Source organism: Cotesia glomerata, linkage group LG6 (genome assembly GCF_020080835.1).
Source record: "Cotesia glomerata isolate CgM1 linkage group LG6, MPM_Cglom_v2.3, whole genome shotgun sequence".
NCBI classification, from domain to species: Eukaryota; Metazoa; Arthropoda; class Insecta; order Hymenoptera; family Braconidae; genus Cotesia; species Cotesia glomerata.
This window is the reverse complement of record NC_058163.1, coordinates 7992420-8018645: the sequence shown is the minus strand read 5'-3', so window position 1 is coordinate 8018645 and position 26226 is coordinate 7992420. Positions and strand designations below refer to the sequence as shown.

The 26226-nt window shown below is 32.8% G+C and overlaps 1 protein-coding gene and 1 long non-coding RNA gene across 2 annotated transcripts; one reads left to right on the top strand and one right to left on the bottom strand.

Annotated features, from left to right (window-relative positions):
• Positions 1-1139: 1139 nt before the first annotated feature.
• Positions 1140-2354, bottom strand: LOC123266589. The gene is made up of 3 exons (XR_006509806.1): positions 1749-2354; positions 1434-1683; positions 1140-1247 (listed from the first exon to the last, which is right to left on the bottom strand). It is a non-coding gene; the product is annotated as an uncharacterized LOC123266589 (long non-coding RNA).
• A 659-nt stretch (positions 2355-3013) lies between these two features.
• Positions 3014-17672, top strand: LOC123266581 (ankyrin-1-like). The gene is made up of 2 exons (XM_044730888.1): positions 3014-3141; positions 16353-17672. The coding sequence occupies exon 2, from the start codon at positions 16406-16408 to the stop codon at positions 17621-17623; it is 1218 nt and encodes a 405-aa protein (XP_044586823.1). The 5' UTR covers positions 3014-3141; positions 16353-16405; the 3' UTR covers positions 17624-17672.
• The last annotated feature ends 8554 nt before the right edge of the window (positions 17673-26226 follow it).

Here is a 26226-nt window from a genome sequence, read left to right as displayed (position 1 = left end):
TCACTTCTATCACTTGGAGTACCGAAGTAAAAATTTAAAACATTCCGCTTACGGAGTAAATGTAGAGTTTTTATTCATTGGAGTTATTCCGAAGTGAATATGGGTTTTAATGCGAAAAGCATTTGTGTATGGAGTTTTTAAATTAATTACCCTTAATTCAAAGTATGAAAATTTGCTGTTTTAATTTTTTGGGTAGTAATTTATTTACAGAAAATTGTAATTTATTTTTTAGTATAAAATAAAATTTTGGATTGGAATAACTTTTTTTTTAGTAAATTAAGAAAACCCATCTAAAAATTGTGTTAGAAGAAAGTTGACATCAACTTGACTACGTCACGGCGACTAGTGTCGCCATCTGTTAGGAACAGAATAAGACTTCTCGATAAGGTAGAGTACGGTAAGATACTGACGAGAACATGCATTGGTAATTTGTCAGAATATATAATCTAAAATTATTTTGGGAGGGAAAAATAAACGCCACTCAATATTAAAGAAAATAAAATTTAATTTATTATTATAATATATAAATTTATTATACCCTGATAGCAACCTTAACTGAAACTTGTTGTCAATCTACGGCCGCAATTTGAAACCAACTTGACGGAAAGAGTTTGAAAATTAAGCGGTTTCAGTTAAGTTGCTTATAAGTTACTCTGCAATTTGATGTTAAGACTTGCTGTGCAAGTATTTCAGTTAAGTTTCGGTAAAGTTAAAAAAAAATTTAGTTACAAGTTTGATTGTTAACTCACATTCAATTTGCTTACACTGATAGAAGGATTTATTTGTATTAAAAAAATATTTGTTAATAGTTAACAAATCATTTATTAGAGACCATTTTTTAGTATCAAACAAATATTTCTTAGTATTTAAAATGATTTGTTTGTATTTAATAAATCAGATATTCATTTATTAAATATTAATAAATCTTTTTAAATACTAATAAATATTTGTTAAGGACTAAAAAGTGGTCTCTAATAAATGATTTGTTAAATATTAATAAATATTTTTAACTATAAACAAATCCTTCTATCAGTGTACAACTGTTATTCAGTAAAGAATTACCATAAACTTGATGTTAAGGTAACCGTAACTACTGGAAGTCAACTACTTTCTAAGAAAGCACTGGCTATCAGGATAAATTTAAGGTTTATAAATTTTATTATAATATTTATAAAAAATTAATTGCAGCGTCCATTGACGTAATAAAAATCACAGTGCTTGGTACAACAGTCATGTCCACATTGACACTAGAAAAAAAAATTTATATTAAGTGCTACAAAAGTAAAAGTCGTGTTCTTTGAAACAAAAAAAAATATGGAAATTCTAAGAGCATATAACTTGAGACTAGAAAAACTTTTACACTTTTTGTATTTTATCGACAAAATTTGGAAATAAATAAATGATGAATTTTGAAATAGAAAAAAAATACTTACAAAGTCCATCCATTTCTTGCAAATATGTCCTACTCGTGTTGGTGAGTCATCACACTTTTCAACAACTCTTTCTGTATCAACCACTGCAATTATTATTAAAATAAATGCAAACAGCAATAATTTTGACATAATTGAAAATTTTCGATGCTGAATCTGGATGGAAAATTTTAATTAATCCATTCGTTGCGAAAAAAAAGTTAAATTATTGGTAATTTGGTTCTCTTTGGAAAATGGAAATTCGAAAAGCTTTCTGTTAGAAAAAGAAAATATATTAAAATTTTTTGAAATGAATATAGGTTCAGCTAAGTACTTTACCTCATTAGTAAAAAAAATATTTTATCGAGAAAAATTTGATAATGATGCTCCTTTTTAGATGTAATGCTTATATATACTATTATATCACCTTGATTCAAAATTAAATCGTAGTATTTTAACACGTAATTTTTTAAAAATAATCAACTATTTTTAGCACATCGTTTCCTGGACTTTGGACGCACGAACCATTTTATTGCTTGGAATTTTTTTTTTAATTGCGCAACTATCATAAATAAAGCTGTCTTAGACATAAACTTATGTATTGGTAAGTATTTTTGTTATTATAAAAAATTCCATTGGAGCTTGACCTGAAGATATTTTTACCAATTGTTTACTCAAATAACTGGTGTTTTTTTCCGTACTTAAAATTGTTGTTAATACTAGTCAGATAAGAAACAAAGAAAAGTTCCTAGAATTTTTTATGGAATAATGATGTTTATTTAAATTTTTTATCAAATATGTTTTATTTTATCTCTTTCAGTGATCACAACGATTCAAATAAATTTTTCGAAAATTCTAGAAGTCTTAATGAAATCATAATTTTGATAATTAATAAATAAACAATAATTTTATCAATTATAAGTAGCACACACAATATTTTTGAGGTTGCTAACATTTATTATTACTAGCACTAGATATAAAATACATATAAGTTATTACTCAATTTAAGATCCTTTTACGAACATGTATTTCCCCTTCCCCTTAAAAAATAATCAAAATTGTCACGGCTGTAGTGCAGCGGTGGTGCGGCGCTTAAAAAGCCGTGCAGCGGTGTTGCGGCGGAATTCTGTTTTTACTCGATATCGAGTCTTTCTGAATCAAAGTTGTATACAATTTGACCTCTTTAAGATTTTGTTATCATGTTAAACTGATCTTAAAGATGTCACACAACACCATATTGCTGGCTGCAAAGTTATCATCATGTTTGTAGTCAACCTTTTTAGTACAATTTGACTGAAAGAACTTGCACGTTAAGTCTTGATGTCAAATTGCAGAGCAAATTATTGTAAAGACTGAAAATCTCGCTTTTTTAACTTTTTAAGTTAAATTGATTGCCGATTACGGATGCAGATCGACGGCAAGTTTCAGTTAGCATGTATGCTATAGCTATCAGGGTAATGAATTCCAAAACTCTTTGATAGTAACTATTGATAAGCACATACAATTCGATGCCTTTCTTATCTTTCGCAGTTAATAACAGTATGCCACTTTGATATAGCTGTTTTTCGGTATGCTGTTGTCGAATGATGATAGTAGATGTCGTTTCAGTAGAAAAAAACCTGCAATTACTGTAATAACTGATTTGTCCGATATTCTTACATTATAACGTATATTTCAATAATATTTAGCCATCTAATATTGAATTATTCGTGTCAGTCCGATTCATCATCACGTAAGTTAATTTTTCATACATAGTTCAAATTAATTACAATAATTTCCATTTAGAAATTCTGGTATTTGTGTTAACATGTAACTAATGTTAACATGCGATAGTGGTTTACTATAATACAGAAAATGACGCATGCGCAAACGATCAATGCTATGATTAACAGAATTTAATTCGCAATGGTTTGAGATATAGAAAATTTAATAAAGATTAATGCTGTTAACCTTCACAAAATGATTTAAAATAACAAAAACGAAAAAAAAAAACTTGAGAGTTGTCAAAAAACACCCGGATGGAACGAAGTTCCTTTCGATTAATTAGTGAAGGAATTGTAATAAAATTTTATTTTTTTTAAGTTATAATAATATTTTTTTTATTATTAACAAATATAATGTATTATAAACTTAATCGATAGGCTCAATTTTAGTAATAATTGGCTTGTGGTAACTGAAGTAAGAAACATATGTTTGGGATTCTATTTTATAAACAGACTCGATAGAGTCTGGCGCCAAGTTCCGTTCTCAAACCAGACTACCGAGTGTGTATATACCGTAAGCAGAATGGTTTTTTGAGGTTACAAATTTTTTTTCAAATTTATTTTGATTTTTTTAACTTCCCGCTAAGAAAATTGAAAATTTTTAAAAATCGATAAGTTATTGTTTTCACCCCGTTTTGCAAAAATCGAGTTTTCATCAGATCTTTTTTTTTTTTTTTTTTTTTTTTTTCTCCTTTTAGGGGGGGAGGGGAATCCCTTTACGGATTCCAGGCATAGCTGTTTGGCCTGGATATGTGGCGACTCGACGCAGCGTCATACTAAAACTCGACGGTAGCGCCCCTACCCACTAAACCCTAAACCCCTTTTCTTCTTTCCTCTAATCCCTCATGGAAACCGCCGTCAGGCATTACTTCGTGAGGGGAGGATCTAGCTACTGCTATTCCTTCTGATGACTAAGGTGTGATTTTTCCTTCCTTCTAGTTTCTGTCATTTGCTCTTCTTCTTTCGATGGAACGCAGGTCTGTGAGGACTTCTGATGCAAACGTGCTTACGGCGTTCCATGCGGCTTTTGACGACAACATTGTTTCTACTAGTGTCTCTGGTTGGATACTCTGGTGTAAGATATTTTTAAGTTGATCACGCTGTGAATAAAATCGTGGGCAAACAAAGAAAACATGCTCCGCATCTTCATTAACTCCTGTACAGGACGGACACTCCGGAGAATTATCGTGCTTGAAACGGTGTAAGTATTCTCGAAAGCAGCCATGTCCTGATAGCATCTGCGTTAGATAGTAGTTGACCTCACCGTGATTACGATTCATCCAAACGTCAATCCATGGTATGAGACGGTACGTCCACCTGCCCTTCACTGCGGCATCCCACTGAAATTGCCATCGTACGATGCTTTTCTGTCGCTCTTCTATTTTCAGTTCTTCAGCACTTAGTGTGGTTGACGTCTTCCGATGGTAGAGGTTACGTCTTTCTTTAACTAGAACTCTAAGAGGCAGAGTTCCGGAAATGACACACACTGCTTCCTTAGATACTGTGCGAAAGGCGCTTGCAACTCGTAGGGCACTCATACGATATATTGGTCCAGCTTTTCTCCATAAATCTTGCACCTCTAGTGCGTCAGCCCAAATGGATATTCCGTAGGTGAGCACCGATGTGACTGGTGATGCCAATAGTAGCCTCCTGCTCTGCTTTGGGCCTCCGACGTTCGGCATCAATCGTGCGAGACTAGCTCTCACTACTGACGCTTTCGTACAGACGTGTTCCACTTGCTGCTTGAAGTTGAGTCGGGCATCAAGCATCACTCCCAGATATCGTATATGAGGTTGTGATGTGATTTCTCGGTCACCGACTTTTAGCTTAATTGTTTCAACTTCTTTTCGGCTGGTAATAAGCACTGCTTCGGTCTTCTGCTTGGCCGGTTGTAGGTTCACTGTATCCATCCACTGGTTGATCTTCTCAAAAGTGATGTCAAACAGATGTTGAATCTCGTCGAGGTGTTTGGCGACGATCACTGCGGTAACATCATCCGCATGTGTGTGTGTGTGTGTGTGTGTGTGTGTGTGTGTGTGTGTGTGTGTATGTGTGTAAGTATGTGAATCGCTTATAACTTTTGAACGATTAAACCGATCGGAATCTACCAAACGACGTTCTAAAGAGTTTCCTCAAACTTAGATTTCCTATGAATTTGAATCGATTTGGACCGATAGATTTTGAGAAATTTTGAGAAATCTCAAAAAAAATCGGAAAAAATTTTTTTTTGAAAGTCGTTTTTTTGGAATAACTTTTAAACGGCTTCATCGATCAACTCCAAAAACTAATCCGCCCTTGAGCTTGAAAAACCACGTCGATCCCCGCTCGGAGAGCTTAAAACAACATATAAATTGGATTTTTGAGCTCGAAGAACTCAAAAACGTCGTAAATGCAATTTTAAGCTCCCAGGTATGGAATTAGCGGGAAGTTGCAGGGATGGCCTTCAGGGTCAATCGTTTTCCTAATTTTTTTTTTATGTAAAAAGCGGATGGCCAGAGACTAAATAATATAAGGATGTATGCTAATCTTATAATAGATGGAAAACTACAGTGAAAAAAAGATATTTGACAGCTTGCAATTACACACGCCAGGCGGCGCAAGAATAACTTTAATATGAACTATAGCTTAAAGGGGATAGTTTGCCACCGGAAATGTACTAAATTAAAATTGTCAACTTTTGTTATAGTTACAAAAAATACTGAAATCCGAACAAAAACAGTTTCACTGTAAAAAAAATCGCGCCAAGTCCACGTTCATAAGACTATTAAGAAAAAAAAATTTTATTTCTTTACAAAAAGATATAAAATAAAAAATTAAAAAATCCAAGTTACCGATATGATTATATATGATTATCGGAAATTAAAAAAAATTTTGTTGTAAATTTAAAAATTAAAAGAAACAATTTTGGAATGGATTTGGTGTGCGTCATTGTGCACGGAAAAAAAAAAAACTGTTGCTGCTACAGGCTGAGCCTGTGGATACTACATTCTACTTTCCTGTAGCTGCAACAAGGTTGGGCCTGTAGCAGCTACAGGCGTGGACCTGTAGTAACTACAGGCGTGGGCCTGTAGTAGCTACAACCTGTGTAAAAATGATATGATATCATTATAATGAATCTCTAATTTTGACACTAATATGAAATTCATATAAAAGCCATATCAATAAATTTGAAACCTGTAATAAATAAAATACTTATGGAAACGAATTTTTTTTTAACTAGATTATAAAATTTTTATTTTTCTTGTTGGAGAAAGAAAATTTCTAGTAATTTGATTATGGTTCATTATAAAATTTGATCTACACGGATAGGTCACATGGGGATTCGTGACCAATCCATAGTGACAAACGCATAATTTCATACTGAAGTCATAATAGTATCTGCGTAAACTCATGATGGAATCAGGCTGAAATTTTTCAAATTCATTATGATATTGAGACACTACAAATGTCCCGATTTTATCAGCCTGGCGAACTACCACCCGAAATTTTCGTTACCGACGCTCGCTAAATTAATGTGTAGCTCCTGTGACGTCACAGGACGACACGAGGAGGGGAAAAAACGGTTACGAACCTCAAACCTTGAGCATTGATCGACACTTTGATCTATCCCCCGGTGTCAACCACCACGTTTGATATTTCTTAGTCAATTTACTACTATACCACTATTATCACTATTAGGTAATTACTCACCAAAATTTATAAAACTTACTACTAAAACCTACTAAAATTCTATTAACAGTTTAATACTAATTATCAGAAATATTTTATATTACTTCTATTAATTTTATTATTTTTGCATTAGATGATTATTCACCACGTTTATTACTATTGTTCAGTTATTTATAACACTAAGTTTAATTATTCTATCCCTATAAATATTTTGTTAAATTACGTAACCGAAATATCACAAGTTTATATTAAAAGTGCTTATTTTGTGTAATAAAGTTAAGTTTATTGTTATCACCGCTATACACTATTACTAAACTACCACTAATCACCTATCTATTTACTACGACTATCTATCTACAACCTGCCAAAGGGTCAATCAAAGATGAAGGGTCATCGTTGCAGTTAAAATTTGTAAGTAAGTAAAATAAATTAACTGGCACGCGGGAGAACTTCTGTCTCAAACTAATAAAATCATCTAAAGACAAAGACACTCATTGGTTCACGGGAGCGGAATATCCCAGAGCAGCGAATCCTAATTTTTAGAAGTTTAGGCGATTATTTCTTATCCGCGAGGTTTAATGGTCTAAATAATTAAATTTTTAAATTAAGCAAAAATTTAGTGTTTCAATATTGTAATGATATTGTTGCCTTTTATTCATAATTCAAGAAAAAAATTTTTTATTACTGTTGGAAATTTGTTAGGATAGTATCTCTATGATGATATTAACATAATTTCATTATGAAATCATAATAATATCGAATTTAATTCAAAATTTAATGATGGTCATATCTGCATATAAAATCATAATGATATTGTTAGACTTTTTAAATCGTGATATAAAGTTATTGAGTCATAACTATATACAGGAAATAATGCAAAATAATTAAATTAAAGAAACTTTTAGGACGATATAAATTGTTTTTAAAATAAAAAATAATTATCTTGAGAGGAACAAATTTTTTCAGTTAAAAATTTTTTTTAAACCAAGATAGTCAATGTTTTTCTAAATATTCTTCCAAGTTAAGAAAGTCAAGGAGGAAAGTTAAGTAGTTCAATAGTATAGTGCATGATAAAAATACTTTTTTTCTCAATTGTTATACATTTCCTCTGATTTACAGAAAAAATGAAAATTTTACTAATCTACTTAAAAAAGATTCGTTCTCACAGGTATTTTACTTATTACGGGTTTCTGAAGTATTGATATGGCTCATATGAATCTCATATTAGTGCCAAAATATGAGATTCATTATGAGCTTCATAATGATATCATATCATTTTTACACGGGAAGCGTGGGCCTGTAGCAGCTACAGGCGTGGTCCTGTGGTAACTACAAGCCTAGTTTTGTAGCAACTACAGGTCTAATCTTCTTGCAGCTAATCCTAGCCCTAACACAGATACAGAGATAACACTGTCACGATTACAGGCTTAGTAGTTATTTAATAATATTTATATAAAAATATTTGGCATGCAGTATTTTTAGCTTGGGTCAGCTGATTTAAAGACGGTTTCAGAGTTGTAACTACTTTTCTGAGTTCAAAAAATGTGATTGAGTCTTAAAAATCGACTTAATTAAAAATTATGAAATTATACTGAACAATTTGTGTTTTGAATTTCATTTTTAAGGTTTTTCATAGTAGGACATTGATCATTTTTAATATGTTTACGTTAAATAATTTCATTTCGTTAAATAATTTCATTCTTATTTATTATTTCTTGAAAATTTTTTAACCCTAGACTGGTTAACAAGCGCGACCTAACGACTTTGGTCAAGTGATGAGGGATTTGCCGCAATGCTTTTAGAGCGTACAGTGTTGCCAGTTCATACACGTTTGACAGGCAGAGACTAAAGGTGTTTTCAGCAACGCCGCGGACAAAAAACTACTTACGACTTTGGTCAAGCGATGAGGAAAGCCCCGCGAATTTTTTTAAGGAATATTTTATTCAGCAATTTAACGTTTTCGAAAATAATTGAAAAAGTTATTAATATATTCTAAAATGTTCAAGGAACAAAGTCAAATTTTTTTGAATAATTTTAGTAAATATTGAAGATGTAATAAAAAAAATATATTTGAGCGCGGCGCCATGCTCATACGTTGACCAGTCTAGGGTTAAAATTCCAAATACATGCAATCACGTCTTTTAGTCCAAGATCAATATTGCAGTAAAGTAAAAGACCCGATAAATTGTTCACAAGATAATGAAACTTAGTTGTAAGATGAGTTTTATCATATCAACAAATTAACTATCAGCTGATCCATATAAAAAACTAATAATTAATGTTAATATGTTGATTTTCAGAATAATTTCAAAAATTTTAATTAAGTCGATTTTTAAGACTCAATCACATTTTTTCAACTCAGAAAAGTAGTTATAACTCTGAAACCGTCTTTAAATCAGCTGACCCAAGCTAAAAATACTGCAGGCCAAATATTTTTATATAAATATCATTAAATAACTACTAAGCCTGTAATCGTGACAGTGTTATCTCTGTATCTGTGTTAGGGCTAGGATTAGCTGCACGAAGGTTAGACCTGTAGTTGCTACAAAACTAGGCCTGTAGCTACCACAGAACCACGTCTGTAGCTACTACAGGCCCACGCCTGTAGCTTCTACAGGTCGGAGTAACTCCAAAAAAAAACACTTTTTTCGGTTTTCTTTCGTTCACGATATCTCTTGAACGAATCAACCGATTTTGACCAGATTGGCGGCGACCCGAGTCGAAATTTAGAGCCTATATAGAACCCTTTAGTCCGAAATAGATCCGACTGAGAGCCCTGTAGTCCCATAGCTCTGATTTTGAACCCACAGATCCGAACATTCACCGAGAGGTCCGATTTTGAACCCTCAAGTCCGTCAATATTAGCCTCTTCATAAATTTTTATTAACTACAATTAAATTATTCATGACATAAAAAATTAAAAATTAAAAATAAAAAAGTAAAATAATATGAATTAACCCATGTACACAGAAAGAAAAATTTCTTGATTGGAGAACAAAATTCTTGGCTCAAGAAAATTTTCGGGTGCCTGAAGGAAGGCCGAAGTTGTGTTGGCCGAAGTAAAAATTTTTCTTGAAATTTTATTCTTGGTGGAAGTCATTTGTTCTTAATTCAAATTATCATAAATACTTGTTACAATAAGTTTTTGTATTTGATCAAGATTTTTAGATACTTTAGGGAAGCAGCGCCACTTACTTCAGCTGAGAAAAAAATTTTCTCACCTTCAGAAAATTTTTCTCTTGAATATTTGATACCCATTTTATATTATTTTAGCGTGCAATTATACATATTAAATGGAAAAAAATGATGAAATATTATTTGATCTTCCCATTTGACATGTTAATCAATAAAAATGTAAATGAAAAATTACTTCTATCTTTATATTTCATTTTTTGAAGTAAGAGAGAAATTTTCTCAAGACTAGAAAATTTACTTCTATCAAGAACTAAATTTTTTGGAGCAAGAGGCCGAATTTTCTTAAAATAACAAGATTTTCTTGACTTAAATAAATTTTCTGAGATCAAGATACGTATTTCTTAAAAGCAAGACATTGAATTTTGTTGGAATAAGTGAAATTTCTAGTGTTAAAAATAATTTTTTTTTTCGCTTAAGAAAATAATTAGGAAGAAAAATATTTTCTTGGCTCAAGTGAACCTTTTTTTCTATGTAGGAGTCCCCAGAGTTGAACGACGGGGCCAAGACTGAACAACTCAGTCTCGGCCGTTCTTTTGGTGAACCAGACTTGAACCAAGACTGGGTCATCTAGCTCTGGCTATTTAATGGTGTGCTAGGCTTAGGTCAAGACTGAATAACTTAGCCTTGGCCATTCAATGGAAAATATAAAGTTAATTAATAATTAAGTAAGAGAAGGGGGAGGGGGCAAAACGGACCTATTAAGACAAAAATGTGAAATCCTTAATGTTTTTCTCTGATTTTACGTTTTTTTTAGTCCTTTGCCAAGTATTTGACATTAATTTGTTCTGTTTATTGAAAATAAAAAATTGAAAATGTGGGGCAAAATGGGCCACCTTCAGAAAATATTATCATATGAGTTTTTCAACTTGTCTTACTTTTTTTGGCCTTTTACTGAGGTTATGGTATTAATTTTTTTTGTGTCTATCGAAATCAAAAAATTGAGAAAAGTGAGAAATCTCAAAAAAATTAAAAAAAAAAATTTTTCAAATGTGGTTCTGTTGGAATAACTTTTAAACGGATTTACCGATCGATTCTAAAAACTTATCAGCTCTTAATCAAAAAACCACGTTGATCGCAGCCAGCCCGGTCAAAATCAGTTGATTCGTTAGTTAGTTATTGTTGTCGAAAGAAAACCAAAAAAAGTATTTTTTCGGAATTACTTAGAAATTCCTAGTTTGATCAATTTAAACTGAAAGATTCTTTGTGAGGCTTCAAAAACTGCGTCGAATGCCGCCAACCGTGTAGAAATCGGTTCATTCATTCAAAAGTTATTGCAGTTTAAAAATTCAAAAAATAGTGTTTTATTACACTTCTATCAGATTTTTGAGCTGGGAGAACTCAAAATGACACGAAAATTACATTTATTAAAAATTGATTTTTCTATCAATTATTTAATTAAAATTTCCATCAATAATTAAAAATTAAATCTATTAACTACAAAAATTTTTCTTCTTGATCTTTAGAGAAAAATTCTTCAACTAAGATTTTTATATTGGTTTAAGTGAATTTTATTTGATTCAAGAATTTTTCGTCTTGATTCAACACAATGAATTTTTTAAAATTATTGTAAAATTTATTGTTTAACGAATATTTGTTAGCAAATGCTAAAATTTAAAATTTATTATTCAACCAAAACAATTACATATCGTCAAAATTGATATGGTCTTTAAAAAATTTAAAATTTAATAATTTACAGTTAAATTTTTAATATTGATAATTTTAAATATTAAAATTTATAATAAAATATTGAAAATCCACAGAATGGTGTACAAATTCTAGAGTAATATAAGGACTTGACTTTTGCATTGTTTTTAATTAATAACCATGTGTAAAAAATAGTTAATTTTCATCAAAACACAATATTAAATAACATAAATTATTAAACCGTCACACTTCATCATTATATAGATTTAGCTTATAAGAATGATGAGATGCGTAGCAGCTCATCGGTCGTATAGTGTAGGGGTTAGGTATCGGTCTAGCAAGCGCGCGGCTCGGGTTCGAATCTCGGATAGGGCGGATGCGATTTTCACTTTATTTCTATGATTAGCGAAAGTTAGGTTTAAATAAGAGTCAAACAGTCTGAATTTGCGTTAGCCTCTTCATTTAAAATCAAATAGAAAAAAAAATGATGCTTAAAAAATTAATTTTTTTATTATTTCTTATGGAATAGCATGAGGCAGACTTGAAAATTGACTAAGGCACAGTCCTGGTAACCAGGCATGGGTCAGTCGTGGCAACTAAGAGAAATAAAAATTAATTAATAAAAAAATAATAATAAAAGAGGACTCAGGGGTTCAAAATCGGATCTAATTTTTATTTTCATCAGGTCCGATTTTGAGCCCTCAAGCGCCGAAAACGGAAATTTGTAGCGCTTGTGGGACCAAAACCGGACCTACTTAAACATGGAAACAGGCTCTAGTTTGAGCCCCTAAGTCAGAAATAGATCCGATTTTAGAAGGTTCTAAATGGGCTCTAAATTTCGACTCGGGGATCGACGTGGTTTTTTAAGGTTGAGAGCTGATTAGTTTTTGAAATCGATTGGTAGAGCCGTTTAAAAGTTATCCCAAAAAAACCACTTCTGAGACATTTTTTTTTTCTATTTTTTTTTTTAGATTTCTCCAAATTTCTCAAAATCTATCGGTCCGAATCGGTTCAGATTAACAAAAAATCTAAGTTTGGTGAAGCCCTTTTGAATGGCACCAACCGCGATGAAATCGGTTCAACCGTTCAAAAGTTATAAGTGGTTTACATACTCTCACACACACACACACACACACACACAGCGCCAGGCGAACTGGATGACACTCCACCTGTCACTGAAGAAGAACTGCTGGAGGCCTGTAACCGTGTAGGGAATAATAAAGCGCCGGGATTGGACGGAATCCCTAATATAGCCTTGAAAACCATCATAAAGGCAGCTCCAACATTATTCCTAGACGTTTATAATTCATGCCTTAAGGAGGGGACTTTCCCGCATAAGTGGAAACAGCAACGATTGGTACTGTTACCTAAAGGGAAGAAACCACCGGATGAACCGTCATCTTACCGCCCACTTTGCATGCTAGATACAGCGGGTAAGATATTTGAACGCATAATTCACCAGAGAATTGAAGCAGTAGTCGACCCACTCCTGGCAGACAATCAGTATGGATTCCGGAAAGGACGATCAACCCTGGACGCAATCAAACTGGTTGTTGATACGGCCAAGGAAGCAATCGCAGGAACCAGATGGAAGGGTGGAACGAAAGAGTATTGCCTGGTGGCGACCCTAGACATCAGAAACGCATTCAACTCCGCCAATTGGGAATGCATCATGCAGGCCCTCCAAGAGAAGAATGTACCAGAATACCTTCTTAAGATTGTAACAAGCTACTTTGAAAATAGGGTCTTGAAGTATGACACGAAGAACGGTCCGAGGGAGTATGATATTACTGGAGGTGTACCACAAGGTTCAGTCCTAGGCCCGCTCATGTGGAATATTATGTATGACGGTCTATTAAGACTAACTCTGCCAAGAAACGTCAAACTCGTAGCATATGCAGATGACGTAGCCATAGTGATTGTTGCCAAACACCTTGACGAGATAAACCATATGTTCGATCTCACTTTTGAGCGCGTTGACCGGTGGATGGACGCAGTGAACCTGCAACTGGCGCAACACAAGACTGAGGCAGTGCTTATTACCAGCAGAAAAGTGGTAGAGATCATTAAGCTGAAAGTCGGCGAACAAGAAATCACATCACAACCTTATATCCGATATTTGGGAGTGATGCTTGATGCCCGACTCAACTTCAAACAGCAGGTGGAACATGTCAGTGCCAAAGCGTCAGTTGTGAGGGCTAGTCTCGCACGGCTGATGCCTAACATCGGAGGCCCAATGCTGAGCAGGAGGCTACTATTGTCATCAGTAGTCACATCAGTGCTCACTTACGGAATATCCATTTGGGCTGATGCACTGGAAACCCAAGAATCATGGAGAAAAGCTGGACCAATATACCGACAGAGTGCCCTACGAGTAGCTAGTGCCTTCCGCACTCTATCAGAAGAAGCAGTGTGCGTCATTGCTGGAACCCTACCTCTTAGAGTTCTAGCAGAGGAAAGACGGGCCCTTTACCAACGAAAAAGGTCAACTGCACTGAGCCCGGAAGAACTTAGAATTGAAGAACGGCAAAAGAGCATAGGCCGATGGCAACTACAATGGGATGCTGCAGAGAAGGGTAGGTGGACGCACCGTCTCATACCTCGGATCGACATTTGGCTTAACCGGAATCACGGTGAGGTCAATTACTATCCTACGCAGATGTTGTCGGGACATGGGTGTTTTCGAGAGTATCTACACCGCTTTAAGCACGATGACTCTTCGGAGTGCCCGTCCTGCCCAGGAGCTGCTGAAGACGCGGAGCACGTCTTCTTTGTATGTCCTCGTTTCGATCCACAGCGTGAAGAACTGGAGAGGATCCTGAACCAGAGAATGCAACCAGATTCACTAGTAGAAGCAATGTTGTCATCAGAAGCTGCCTGGAACGCTACCAACACGTTTGCAACAGAAGTCCTTAAAGACTTGCGTTCCACCGAAAGAAAAAGAGCAAATAGCAGAAGATAGAAGGAAGATAGTTAACACCTTAGCCACCAGAAGGAAGAGCAGTAGCTAGATCCTCCCTTCACGAAGTAATGCCTGACGGCGGTTTCCATAAGGGATTAGAGGAAAGAAGGAAAAGGGGTTTAGGGTTTAGTGGGTAGGGGCGTTAGTGTCGAGTTAGTATGACGCTGCGTCGAGTCGCCACATATCCAGGCCAAACAGCTATGCCTAGAATCCGTAAAAAGGATTCCCCCCCCTACAAAAAAAAAAAAAAAAACACACACACACACACACACACACACACACACACACACACACACACACACATACATAGTGACACCCTCGCGGGAATAGACAGGAAAGCTTCCTAGGACCTCAAAACGTCGAGATCTGATGAAAACTCGATTTTCGAAAAACGGGGTAAAACCAATAACTTCCCGATTTTTCGAAAATCTTTGATTTTCTTAGCGGGAAGTTAAAAATAACTAATGAAGATGTCATTTATATCTCTTGACTCTGTTCACTCAATTAGGTTTGTACGAAACATTAGAAAACGGCCATGACAATATTATTGAGAATAATATACATATAATTAAAAATTATAATAAAAAAAAATTAGGAAAACGGTTGACCCTGAAGGCTATCCCTGCAACTTCCCGCTAATTCCATACTTAGGCGCTTAAAATTGCACAAATGACGTTTTTGAGCTCTTCGAGCTCAAACATACAATTTATGGGTTATTTTGAGCTCTCCAAGCTCAAAGAGATTGTTTTCCTATGCTTTTGAGCTCTTCGAGCTCAAAAGTCTGATAGGGATTTGATGACACTATTTTTTGAATTTTTAAACCGCAATAACTTTTGAATGAATAAACCGATGATCGCGCTAGAAATTTTGGAGTTATTCCGAAAAAACACTTTTTTCGGTTTTCTTTCGTTCACGATATCTCTCGAACGAATCAACCGATTTTGACCGGACTGGTGGCGGTCAACGTGGTTTTTTGAGGTTAAGAGCTGATTAATTTTTGGAATTGAACTATCAAGCCGTTTTAAAGTTATTCCAAAAAAACCACATTTGAAAAAAATTTTTTTTTCAGTTTTTTTAAGATTTCTCAAAATCTATTGATCTGAATCGGTCCAAATAGTTTTCAAAATCTAAGTTTGGTCAAGTCCTTTCGAATGGAACCAACCGCGATGAAATCGGTCAAGCCGTTCAAAAGTTATAAGCGGTTCACATACTTTCAAACACACACACACACACACACACACACACACCGTGACAACCTCGCGGGGATAGTCAGGGAAGCTTCCTGTGACCTTCAAACGTCGAGATATGATGAAAACTCGGTTTTTGCAACACGTGGTGAAAACAATAACTTCCCGATTTTTGAAAATCTTCGATTTTCATAGCGGGAAGTTAAAAATTCACTAATATTGTTATTTATAGTTCGCACTTAAAGTACGAAAAATTATTAGTTATAATTCATTTGACTTAAATATTTATTTATCACGTTAAAATTTAATTTTTTGAGTTACAGCGTTTTGTCATAACAATTTTATTTATTCATCAAAATGAGCATTAGTTTGTTACGACGAAAAAACGTATTTCGAGTTACAACGTTTTGTCATAACCAAAATGAATTTTTTAGTAAAATTTTATAGAGCAGATGTCTTACAAAATTTCTTATCTCTTCTAAAAATTTATAAAATATCAAAATGATGGCCCTATTCTTTTCAGAATTTTTTTAGCACCCCCCGTCTGATGTTCAACACCTTCAAAACTCCACCAAAATGAGTCGCAAAAATCTAGTATTCGACGAAAAACTAAACCTTGAAAAAATAAGACAACTGATCGAAAAAAAAGGCATAGATATAAACGCAACTGTGACATATTGCGAGGAAAAAGGCTGGACATTTCTTCACGTAGCTGTGGACACCTCCAACGAAGAATTGCTTGACTACTTGCTTGACAACAAAGCTAACCTGAATGTTAACAACGAAAACTGGGGGACTCCTCTCCATATCGCCGTAACACGTGACAACATGAGAGTGGTTGAAAAGCTGATCGACCATGGTGCTGATGTGAATAGTCCAAAAGGATCCTATGTCTGGACACCTTTGCATGTGGCGATTGAAGCCCTCCGAGAAGAAGCAGCCAAACTTCTGGTCAGAAAAGGTGCTGATGTGAACATACCTTGTGATGATGCGATTAGAACAGGCTGCACGCCATTTCACGTCGCTATTGAGACGAATCGTGAGAAACTGATTGAGTTTCTTCTGAAAAACAAAGCTGACGTCAACACCAAGTTGAAATTGTTTAGCTGGCCGATTTTCTCCGCTACTACTTTAGGGAACCCGAAAATTGTCAGAAGTCTGATTGACCATGGAGCCAGTATCAACCTGCCTGTTGATGATCAGGATTCGCCTTATTTTTCCTTCACTCCTTTGCACATCGCTGCTACCTTTAAGCACAGTAAGGTTGTCAGAGTCCTGATGGACTACGACGTTGACATTGATGCTGTCACTAATCAGGGTGATACTGCCCTCCATCTTGCCCTTCTGCGCCCCAACGAGGCTGTTGTCAAGCAGCTTCTCATTGCTGGTATCAACGTAAATATTCTTAACAATGAAAATAAGATTGCGATTAATTATTGCGATGAAGATTCGATTTTCAAAATGGTCAAGGAACATATTGTAAAGCTTAAGGCGGCAAAAGTGTGGATTCATAAGAAGAATATTAATATAATTCTCAAAGATACGGAACTAAAGGAACTGTGGAAGAAGTGTCTTGAAGAAATTGAAGGGATGAAGGTTGCCAAAATTGGAGCTGTTACCTTTTTTGATGTTTTGAATGATCATGGACGTGAGTTGGAGGTTTATACTGAGAATTCTGAAGACGTTGCGGCGGTTTTGGATGCTGGGGTGGGAAAGATGTTTCCTTTGTATGCTGATATTTTGGAGAGTCGTTTGAAAGGGAAGTATAGAGGAAAGATGGTTAAGTGTGAGTGAAATTATATTTTGAGAATTAATAAATGGTATTTGTGATATTTTTGGGAAATTGAATATTATTTAATATTTTTAAAGTAAAAAATTCTTTTTTTATATATGTAAACATTTAATATTTTTACAAAGGCGTATTGAAAAACACCTTCAGATATGTTGTGCATCGCATCAGTACTAAGATTTTCAATAACATTGAATGTAGGTAATGCGGAAAAAGCACTAGGAGCCTTGATACCAAATGATTCAAAATCCTTTTTATCTATTTGTTGATTATAACTTGCTGGTGACCTTAACGGACAATCACTTTCTTTGATAGTATTTTTAATTTTAATTTTATCTGTAACATAAAAACGACAACAGTAGTTTGCAGAAAAAGACGTTGTAAATCCATAAATCCCGTTTATTCCAAGATTATCAACGGTTACGGTTAACAACGAGAAGTATATTACTTTTTCGGCCGGTGTCTTCTCAAAAATTTTTATTCTATTCACCTCAAGATTTTTCGATTCGGTAATCAGTAGTGACAGTATTGTCTTTTTCGTCGAGTGTGTTAAAAAGAAGAGTTACAAATATATTGTCAAGTTTTGACTGTAAATGAGGTAGCAAGCAAGGTATATGACTGCAAATTGCACCTATTTTGGATATACCCCATTATTATTGGCAATACTAATTTATTTCCAAAAGATGTTTTTTTCATTTTCCATAAATTTCCTTGAATTACATTTTGAAGAATATGTGAGTCACCAGATAAGGAATTTATATACGTTAATATGTCTTCGATCATGTTGGGAAGCTCTAAAAACACTTCAGTACCTTTCATAAAGGAATATATTCTATAATCACTGGCACATGAATTAATTTTAAGTCACCTTTAATCGATCGATATTCTTCCCTTTTGGCAATTTTTATAGATTCAGGAGGTATATAAGTACCAGCACTCTCAAACTATTTGAGTCTCAAATGTTCAGTTTCTAAATCATTAAATGGATTTTTTAACATATCATGAATATCATTAAATTGATTAAAATTAAAATCACTTTCACCAAAATTTTTTAAACGTAATAACAATACACTAATGAACAAGTTTATATAGCAGAGTCTTGAAATAGTTTGATTCTTAGTGCAACTATATTTTGAACTTTGTTCTAAAGCATTTCTTCATAACTATAAAAGTTTGAAATGAATGTTAAGATTTGGTCTTTCATTTTTTCACTTAAAAAAAACTGCCCGGGGAAAAAAAATTATATATAATTTTATATAATTATATATAAATCATTATATATAATTATGTATAAGTTTTGGCCATATAAAATTATATATAATTATATAAAAAAAATTTTATATTTTTTTTTAATTTTATAAAATTTTTTTTTTTAATTTTTAAATTAAAAATAAGTAGGAATTGGGCCTCACAGAATATTTGTGATCAAATATCTGATGAAAAATTCTGAGTGTCGACGGGATTTGAACTCGAGTCCTTCTAGTTGCCAGTCCTGCGCGCTCCCACTGATCCGCATTACACGATACAGCTGCGGGACATTTTTTATTTTATTTGAATTGAAACACAAGATAGGCTAGGTTTTTATTAAAATTCCATAAAATTCTTCAATATTTCATGGAGCTTCACAGAAGTAGTAGTTTTAATTTTTGATTGTTGATTTTATCTGTTATTTATGGTTAACCTTTATTTTTTATTGTAACTATCCCCTGGTGAAAAAAATTATATATAATTTTATATGATTATATATAAATCATCCTATGTAAGGAGTGAGCTGTTGAAATTTCAAGGCGGTCCGAATATTTTCCCGAGAGTTAAATCATTTCTTTATAAAACTAGGCTGAAATTTGAATTGTTTATAATTTTTGTGCTATTGGTCAGACGTGGATGCTTTAAAATAGATGAAAGTCTTTGAAGTTCACCGTTAGTCAAAACTTGCAAATAAATAGCTATGATTCCTGATTGGTCAAACGAGAAACTTTACTCACTTACTATTGTTCAAGCCTAAGAATGTCGACATATATCACTATATATCAAATCGATATGTATCTAATAAGAAAATCAATAAAAAATGTATTACATTAATGTATAAAGCTTAGATTAGGAAGCATGTGGATGGGCACTGTTGAAAATTTCTAATTAAAAAAAAAAAACATTACTGTTTTTGTTAAGCTCTACAATTCATTTCTGCACCTCGAAAATTTAAAATCAATTAGCTCGGATGAAGAATTTACTCAATTAGCATTTTTTCAATTGCCTATAATTAATTAACAAATAGTGATCGTCATTCAGTTTGTTCTGGAATTTTATAATATTTTGTTGAACTATCTAGAAACAACCTCCTGAGTCCAATTGAAGGTAATGCTATTTAATCGAGTAAAGTTACGTAAAATTGACTATCTTTTTTGGGCTATCCGACTGATTTCTTACGTTAACTAGTAATAGGAAAATTTAACAAAGAAGGGTTGCTTTGTATTTTACTATGTATATAACAGCAGGTCGATTTATTAGGAACTACTTTGTCCTCTTGATCATATAAGGTAAGTCAGATCGTAGTGGGATACTTTGGTAAAATTTTATTAACAATTAAAGTTCTTTTCAATTGATTTTTTCAACATTTTGCAAAATAAGTAAAAATTTATCTAAAAAAAACTTGAACGCTGATTATATTAAAGTATTTTATAATTGAAAAATTACATTAGATTTCTCAAACGTGTTGTCAACTGTATCTTTGGTGCAGCTTTGAAGCACTCTATTTTTTAAATTAATGAACAAATAGAAAAATGTTTTAAATTATATCTGTGGAGAATTTTGTTCTTAACAAACTCTCAATTAGTTGTATTTTCTGTGATTCCAATATAGTTTGAGCTATTTTGAAAAAATTGAGAAAACTTGTGAATTTTCAGAAAATTCTGCTCAGACATTATATAGAATTTGGTATGTATACATAATTATAATTATATAAAATTTTATATAATTATATATATATATATATATATATATATATATATATATATATATATATATATATATATATATGTCGGAGAATAAATAAATAAATTACAGTAGAGTATTTTCTGACGAAGTAATGAGAATATTCTTTAGGATATTTCTATTTTTAGTAATTTTAAGAAATGTACTGTTAATTTAATATTTTGTAAAATAAGGTTTAACGAAATTGTTTTATTGCGGTAGGCTTAGGCCTAGGTAGGCACATGGTTGTCAACGTAGTCGGGATCTCAGGACGATAGGGGTATCATAAAATTAATAAGGAAAAGAGAAATATGCAGCAGGCAGACTATTTGAGAATAGTTCAGTGATGCCAACTCCGGGGTTTCCCCCCCAAATTTAGGGGGAAAAAATCTATACAGGGATTTTTTTAGGGGGTGAAATTTTTTGGGGATATTTTTAGGAATAAAATTTTATTTGTATTTTTTAAAAATTTTCTACGTACATCAACAAAAATAAAAAAAATTCAAATCGATTAAATGTTTCCAATTTTAATAGATGACACTGTATGCATTTTTTATTATACTCAACAGCTGACAGCTAAAAACAGTCAGTTATAATTGTTAGTTTTTGCATTGTGTACTATCTTTTTTTAAAAACAAATACCAAATATAAAATACCAGGTTTAAAATGCCAAAGGGAGAAAAAGTTTCTGGCTATTCTCAAAAATATACCACTAAATGGAAAAAAGATCATGAACTGAAAGGTATGTATGAATTAATGTTATTATAATTATGATATGACACTGGAATCAATAGACGTTTAAGAATTATTAGATTTTTTCTATTAATTTAATTAGAACTAAAAAAATTTCTAAGATATTACACTTAATTTTTTTAAATTTCTGCATCTGGAATTTTTTAGATAATAATTTACTTGTTATAAAAATCTAAAAAATTGTTGAATGTCCATTGATTTTAGTATAATCTGAAATAAGCAATTTTAATTGTCCAGGACTTTCGATAAAGCTCATAAGGAAGCGGTGCCGAAATTATTCAATAGAAATAAATAATTTAGGTAATGTGTATCTTGTAAATAAAATGGATTAAGTTTTTATAAGCATGAAATAAAAATGGCATTGGTTTATGAATAATCTTATAGTTTTCTAATTTTTTTTCTTAACAAATATCATTATCTCCATGATGTCTCATCTGTGTGTGTGTGTGTGTGTGTGTTTTTTTTTTTTCACATGGCATCAATAGACTTTAACGCTACTATAATCTCCAAAAATCGACTAAAACTTTGTTCATTATTTTCTTTAATCACGATTTTTTTCGTTCATATTTGTATTTAAATAATTAGCACAAAAACGAATAAACTGATATTAGTATTTTTTTTGCAGATTGGATTGGACCTGACCCTTCTGGAGTATCAGACTTAGCATACTGCAAGTATTGTCGCATATCTCTAAAATGTCATCGAAAAGGCTTAATCGATCATTTAAAAACCAACAAGCATCAAAATTGTGTTTTAAAAGAGAAGTTAGCGCTTACCACTAAAAAATTGGACTCAACCTTTAAACCAGTTGTTACTGAGAAAATAAAGATTGCTGAACTGAAGATTGCCGCATTTATTGCTGAACATTGTTCGCTCAAAACCGTCGATCATATGGTTAGCATGTTGCCGCAATTAGATCCACTGTCGGATACCTTGTCAAAATTCAAGCTTCACAGAACAAAATGTACTATGATAATAAAAAATGTACCTGGCCCATGTATGCTGCAACAATTGATTAGAGAGATTGGAGATTCTCCGTACTCTATTATTATTGATGAGAGTACTGACTTTTCTACTCAAAAATCCCTGTGTATCATGGTTCGGTTTTTTTCAATAAAAAAAAAATTAGGAAAACAGTTGACCCTGAAGGCCATCCTTGCAACTTCCCGCTAATTTCATACTTAGGCGCTTAAAATTGCACCAATGACGTTTTTGAGCTCTTCGAGCTCAAAAATACAATTTATGGGTTATTTTGAGCTCTCCGAGCTCAAAGAGATTGCTTTCCTATGCTTTTGAGCTCTTCGAGCTCAAAAGTCTGATAGAGATTTGATAAGACACTATTTTTTGAATTTTTAAACCGCAATAACTTTTGAATGAATAAACCGATTTTTACGCGGTTAGAAGCATTCGACGCAGTTTTTTAAGCCTCACAAAGAATCTCAAATTTTGAATTGATCGCGCTAGGAATTTTGGAGTTATTCCGAAAAAACACTTTTTTCGGTTTTCTTTCGTTCACGATATCTCTCGAACGAATCAACCGATTTTGACCGGACTGGTGGCGATTGACGTGGTTTTTTGAGGTTAAGAGCTGATTAGTTTTTGGATTGAACCTTTAAGCCCTTTAAAAGTTATTCCAAAAAAACCACATTTGAAAAAAATTTTTTTTTCAGTTTTTTTAAGATTTCTCCAAATCTATTGATCTGAATCGGTCCAAATAGTTTTCAAAATCTAAGTTTGGTCAAGCCCTTTCGAATGGCACCTATATTTTTGCAAAATGGGGTGAAAACAATAATTTCCCGATTTTTGAAAATCTTCGATTTTCTTAGCGGGAAGTTAAAAAACAGATTGTGACAACGTTCTATCGACTAATTAAAGTCGTTGATTGTGATGCAATAACCATCCATGGCACAATAAGATCACAGTTAGTCGCAGACAATTTGAAAATTGAAAATATGGTTGGGATTGGTGTTGATGGGCTAACGTTATGACCGGAAAAAATCTTTCTGACTGCTCTTTTTAAACGTGAGTTAAAAGACTTAATAATTATGAGATGTGTGTGCCATTCGCTTCATCTATGCGCTGAGAATGCAGCTGCTACTTTACCGAGTAGACTCGAACATTTTGTCCGCGAAGCGCATAATTATTTTTCGAATAGTCCAAAGCGCTTAGAAAAATATAAAGACTTATATGAAACAATGAATGATAGTAAAAATTCTAAAAAAATTCAAGGCTTAAGTGGTACACGTTGGCTTGCAAGATGTGATGCGATTGATACCGTTCTGAATCAGTGTGAAGAACTCAAGACTTATTTTCTAATTAATGAAAAAGAATGCTATTCAGCATCAGTATTGTATGATACTATGTCACGTGCGCCGTATAAGGCTTTTCTGATTTTTTTAAGAACCGAGTTAAAACTAGTTACTCAATTAAATACTCTATTCCAGAGTGATAACGTTGAACCTACGAAATTATTCGAGGATTTGTTTATGATGTATTCAATAGTTTTGGAAAAGACAGTCTTGCTTTGAGATTGAGATCGAACGGACGTCCTGGTGATCGCGAATTCGTTACTTCCTACACGGAGAAAAAAATTTTGTTATAGGAACTCTATAGTAGTTAGTTAGTTGTAAAAAGTTCCAGTAGGTTAACGTTTTCTTATGGTAACAATACCGTTTGGCTCCTGCAACTCTACATCGTTGAGCTCTGAGAGCTAAACGTTATTTGCCTCTCACAACTCTACAGGATCGTTTTGAGACTATAACAAATTTTTGGCAGTCTGATTAATAATTTTTTTACGATTTAGCATTAATAATTTAATAAATAAATGCGACAGAACGAATTTATATTGCCAACAATAATTGTATATGACAAGTAAGAATAGTATTATAATAGGAATAAAATAATAATAGAACTTATATTACAAATAAAAATTATTTGTAAAATAAAAATATGGTCGTCACAAAATTATCTTATTTTCTTGATTATATTAATAAATATTGGACATAAAATCACTACCATATATGCACAAGAAAAGATAAATAAACGAAAACAAATTGTATTTTGTATTAAGGTAGTTGTAGCGTGATAGGCATTTCAACAGAAAATTATGAAATTTTTTTTATTGAAAGATAAATATATTAATAATTCACTACCAAAATTTCAGATCAATTGACCGCACCGTTTTTGAGTAATTAATTTTTCAGAAATTATCTTTACGAGAGGTATAGAGATGGTAGTTAGTATGAAATCTTCCATACCACTCGAGTGGGCCAAAGATTTCATACTAACTTTATCATCTCTCTATACCGCTACGTGTAAAAGATGCAATTTCAAAAATTAATTACTCAAAAATGGTGCGGTCAATTGATCTGAAATTTTGGTAGTGAATTATTAATATATTTATCTTTCAATAAAAAAAATTTCATAATTTTCTGTTGAAATGCCTATCACGCTACAACTACCTTAAATGGGGTCTTTTAAATGTATTCCGATAACTTATTACTTATCACAATATATTCAACTAATAAATTTAATTAACAGTCACTGCAAATGTACCTTGAAAAACCACAAATACAAAACTGTTCTAACGAAATTCAATTTGACAAAAAAAAAAAAAAACCTAATTCCTTAAATAAATAAACTAGAAACTTAATTGTCCTCATATATTTTTAATAATATGGATGAGTAACAAAATAATTCTGTTTGTCATTTTAGAAGGTTATGAAATATGTCAGCGCACTCCACTACTGCGCAACGTAGGGCGCTCCCAACTATACCGTTTGGCTCTGAGAACAATCCCGTAGAGCTCTGAGAGCTCAACATCATTGGGTTATCAGAACTAAATAACATTATGTTACTGTAACTCTACAACGAATAGTAAACTGTGTATAGTTGTGGTAACTCTACAGTTAGGTTACCAGAACGAAATTTTTTTTTCGGTGTAAGTCTCAGTCTGTCGCAAGATATTATTAATATTGTTTGTATTCTAAATTAAGTTAACTTAATAATTAGATATAATTTTATATAATTATATTTAATTTTTTTCCCCGGGTTGTTAAAGCTGTTATTATAATTATTAAAATCCATAACTATCTTAAAAATATTAATCAACTCAAATAGTATTAACAATAAACTTTAAATTTTTAAGTACTTATAATAAATTCAATTTAAATCAAATTGAGAATTAATCAATATTAATTTTCATTCTACGCGTAATATGTCCTATCATTTTTTTCATTTTGGCGCAATAATGATTGCCTGAAACAGAAATGCCAAAAATTACTTTTTGAATAAAAATCCAAATGTTGTATCACGGCGGAGGATATTTCCAATCAAATATATAAAATAGTTCAAAATTCAATTGTACTCTCTAAACATGAATTAGTGAAAATTCACTAGAATAAGTGAATATTCACTTTTTCTAAGTGCCAATCGAACCACTTTGGAATTAGCGGGAAGTTGCAAGGATGGCCTTTAGGGTCAATCGTTTTCATTTTCCATTTAATTAACATGGGAAATTTTTTTGTGCTAAGTTTGGAATTTTGTAGCTCTTTAACGAATAGTTGAATTGTTTGGGTCTCAAGGTATTCTTGTAGGAAATTGAACGCTCTTCAAAAAAGGTCTCTAATAATTTTTTAATAAATGCAATTCTTCAAAAGTTATTCCAATTGAAATTTGACAATATTAAAAATTTTAAAGTTTTACTAATGAAATTTGAACATTGTTACAAAGAAAATGTTCGGATCAATCAACAGCAGAGTCGTCGGTCGCCTAAATCGTCAGAGCAGCAACATTAAGAACACTGAAGGCACCTTCAGTGTGCTCTGAGCCTCCAAAGAATTACCACAGCTGACTCCAAGACTAGGTGAGTTTCACAATGATGAAC

What these genes read in the sequence shown, in the direction of transcription:
- LOC123266581 (XM_044730888.1), top strand. Translation starts at nt 16,406, where the DNA reads ATGAGTCGCAAAAATCTAGTATTCGACGAAAAACTAAACCTTGAAAAA.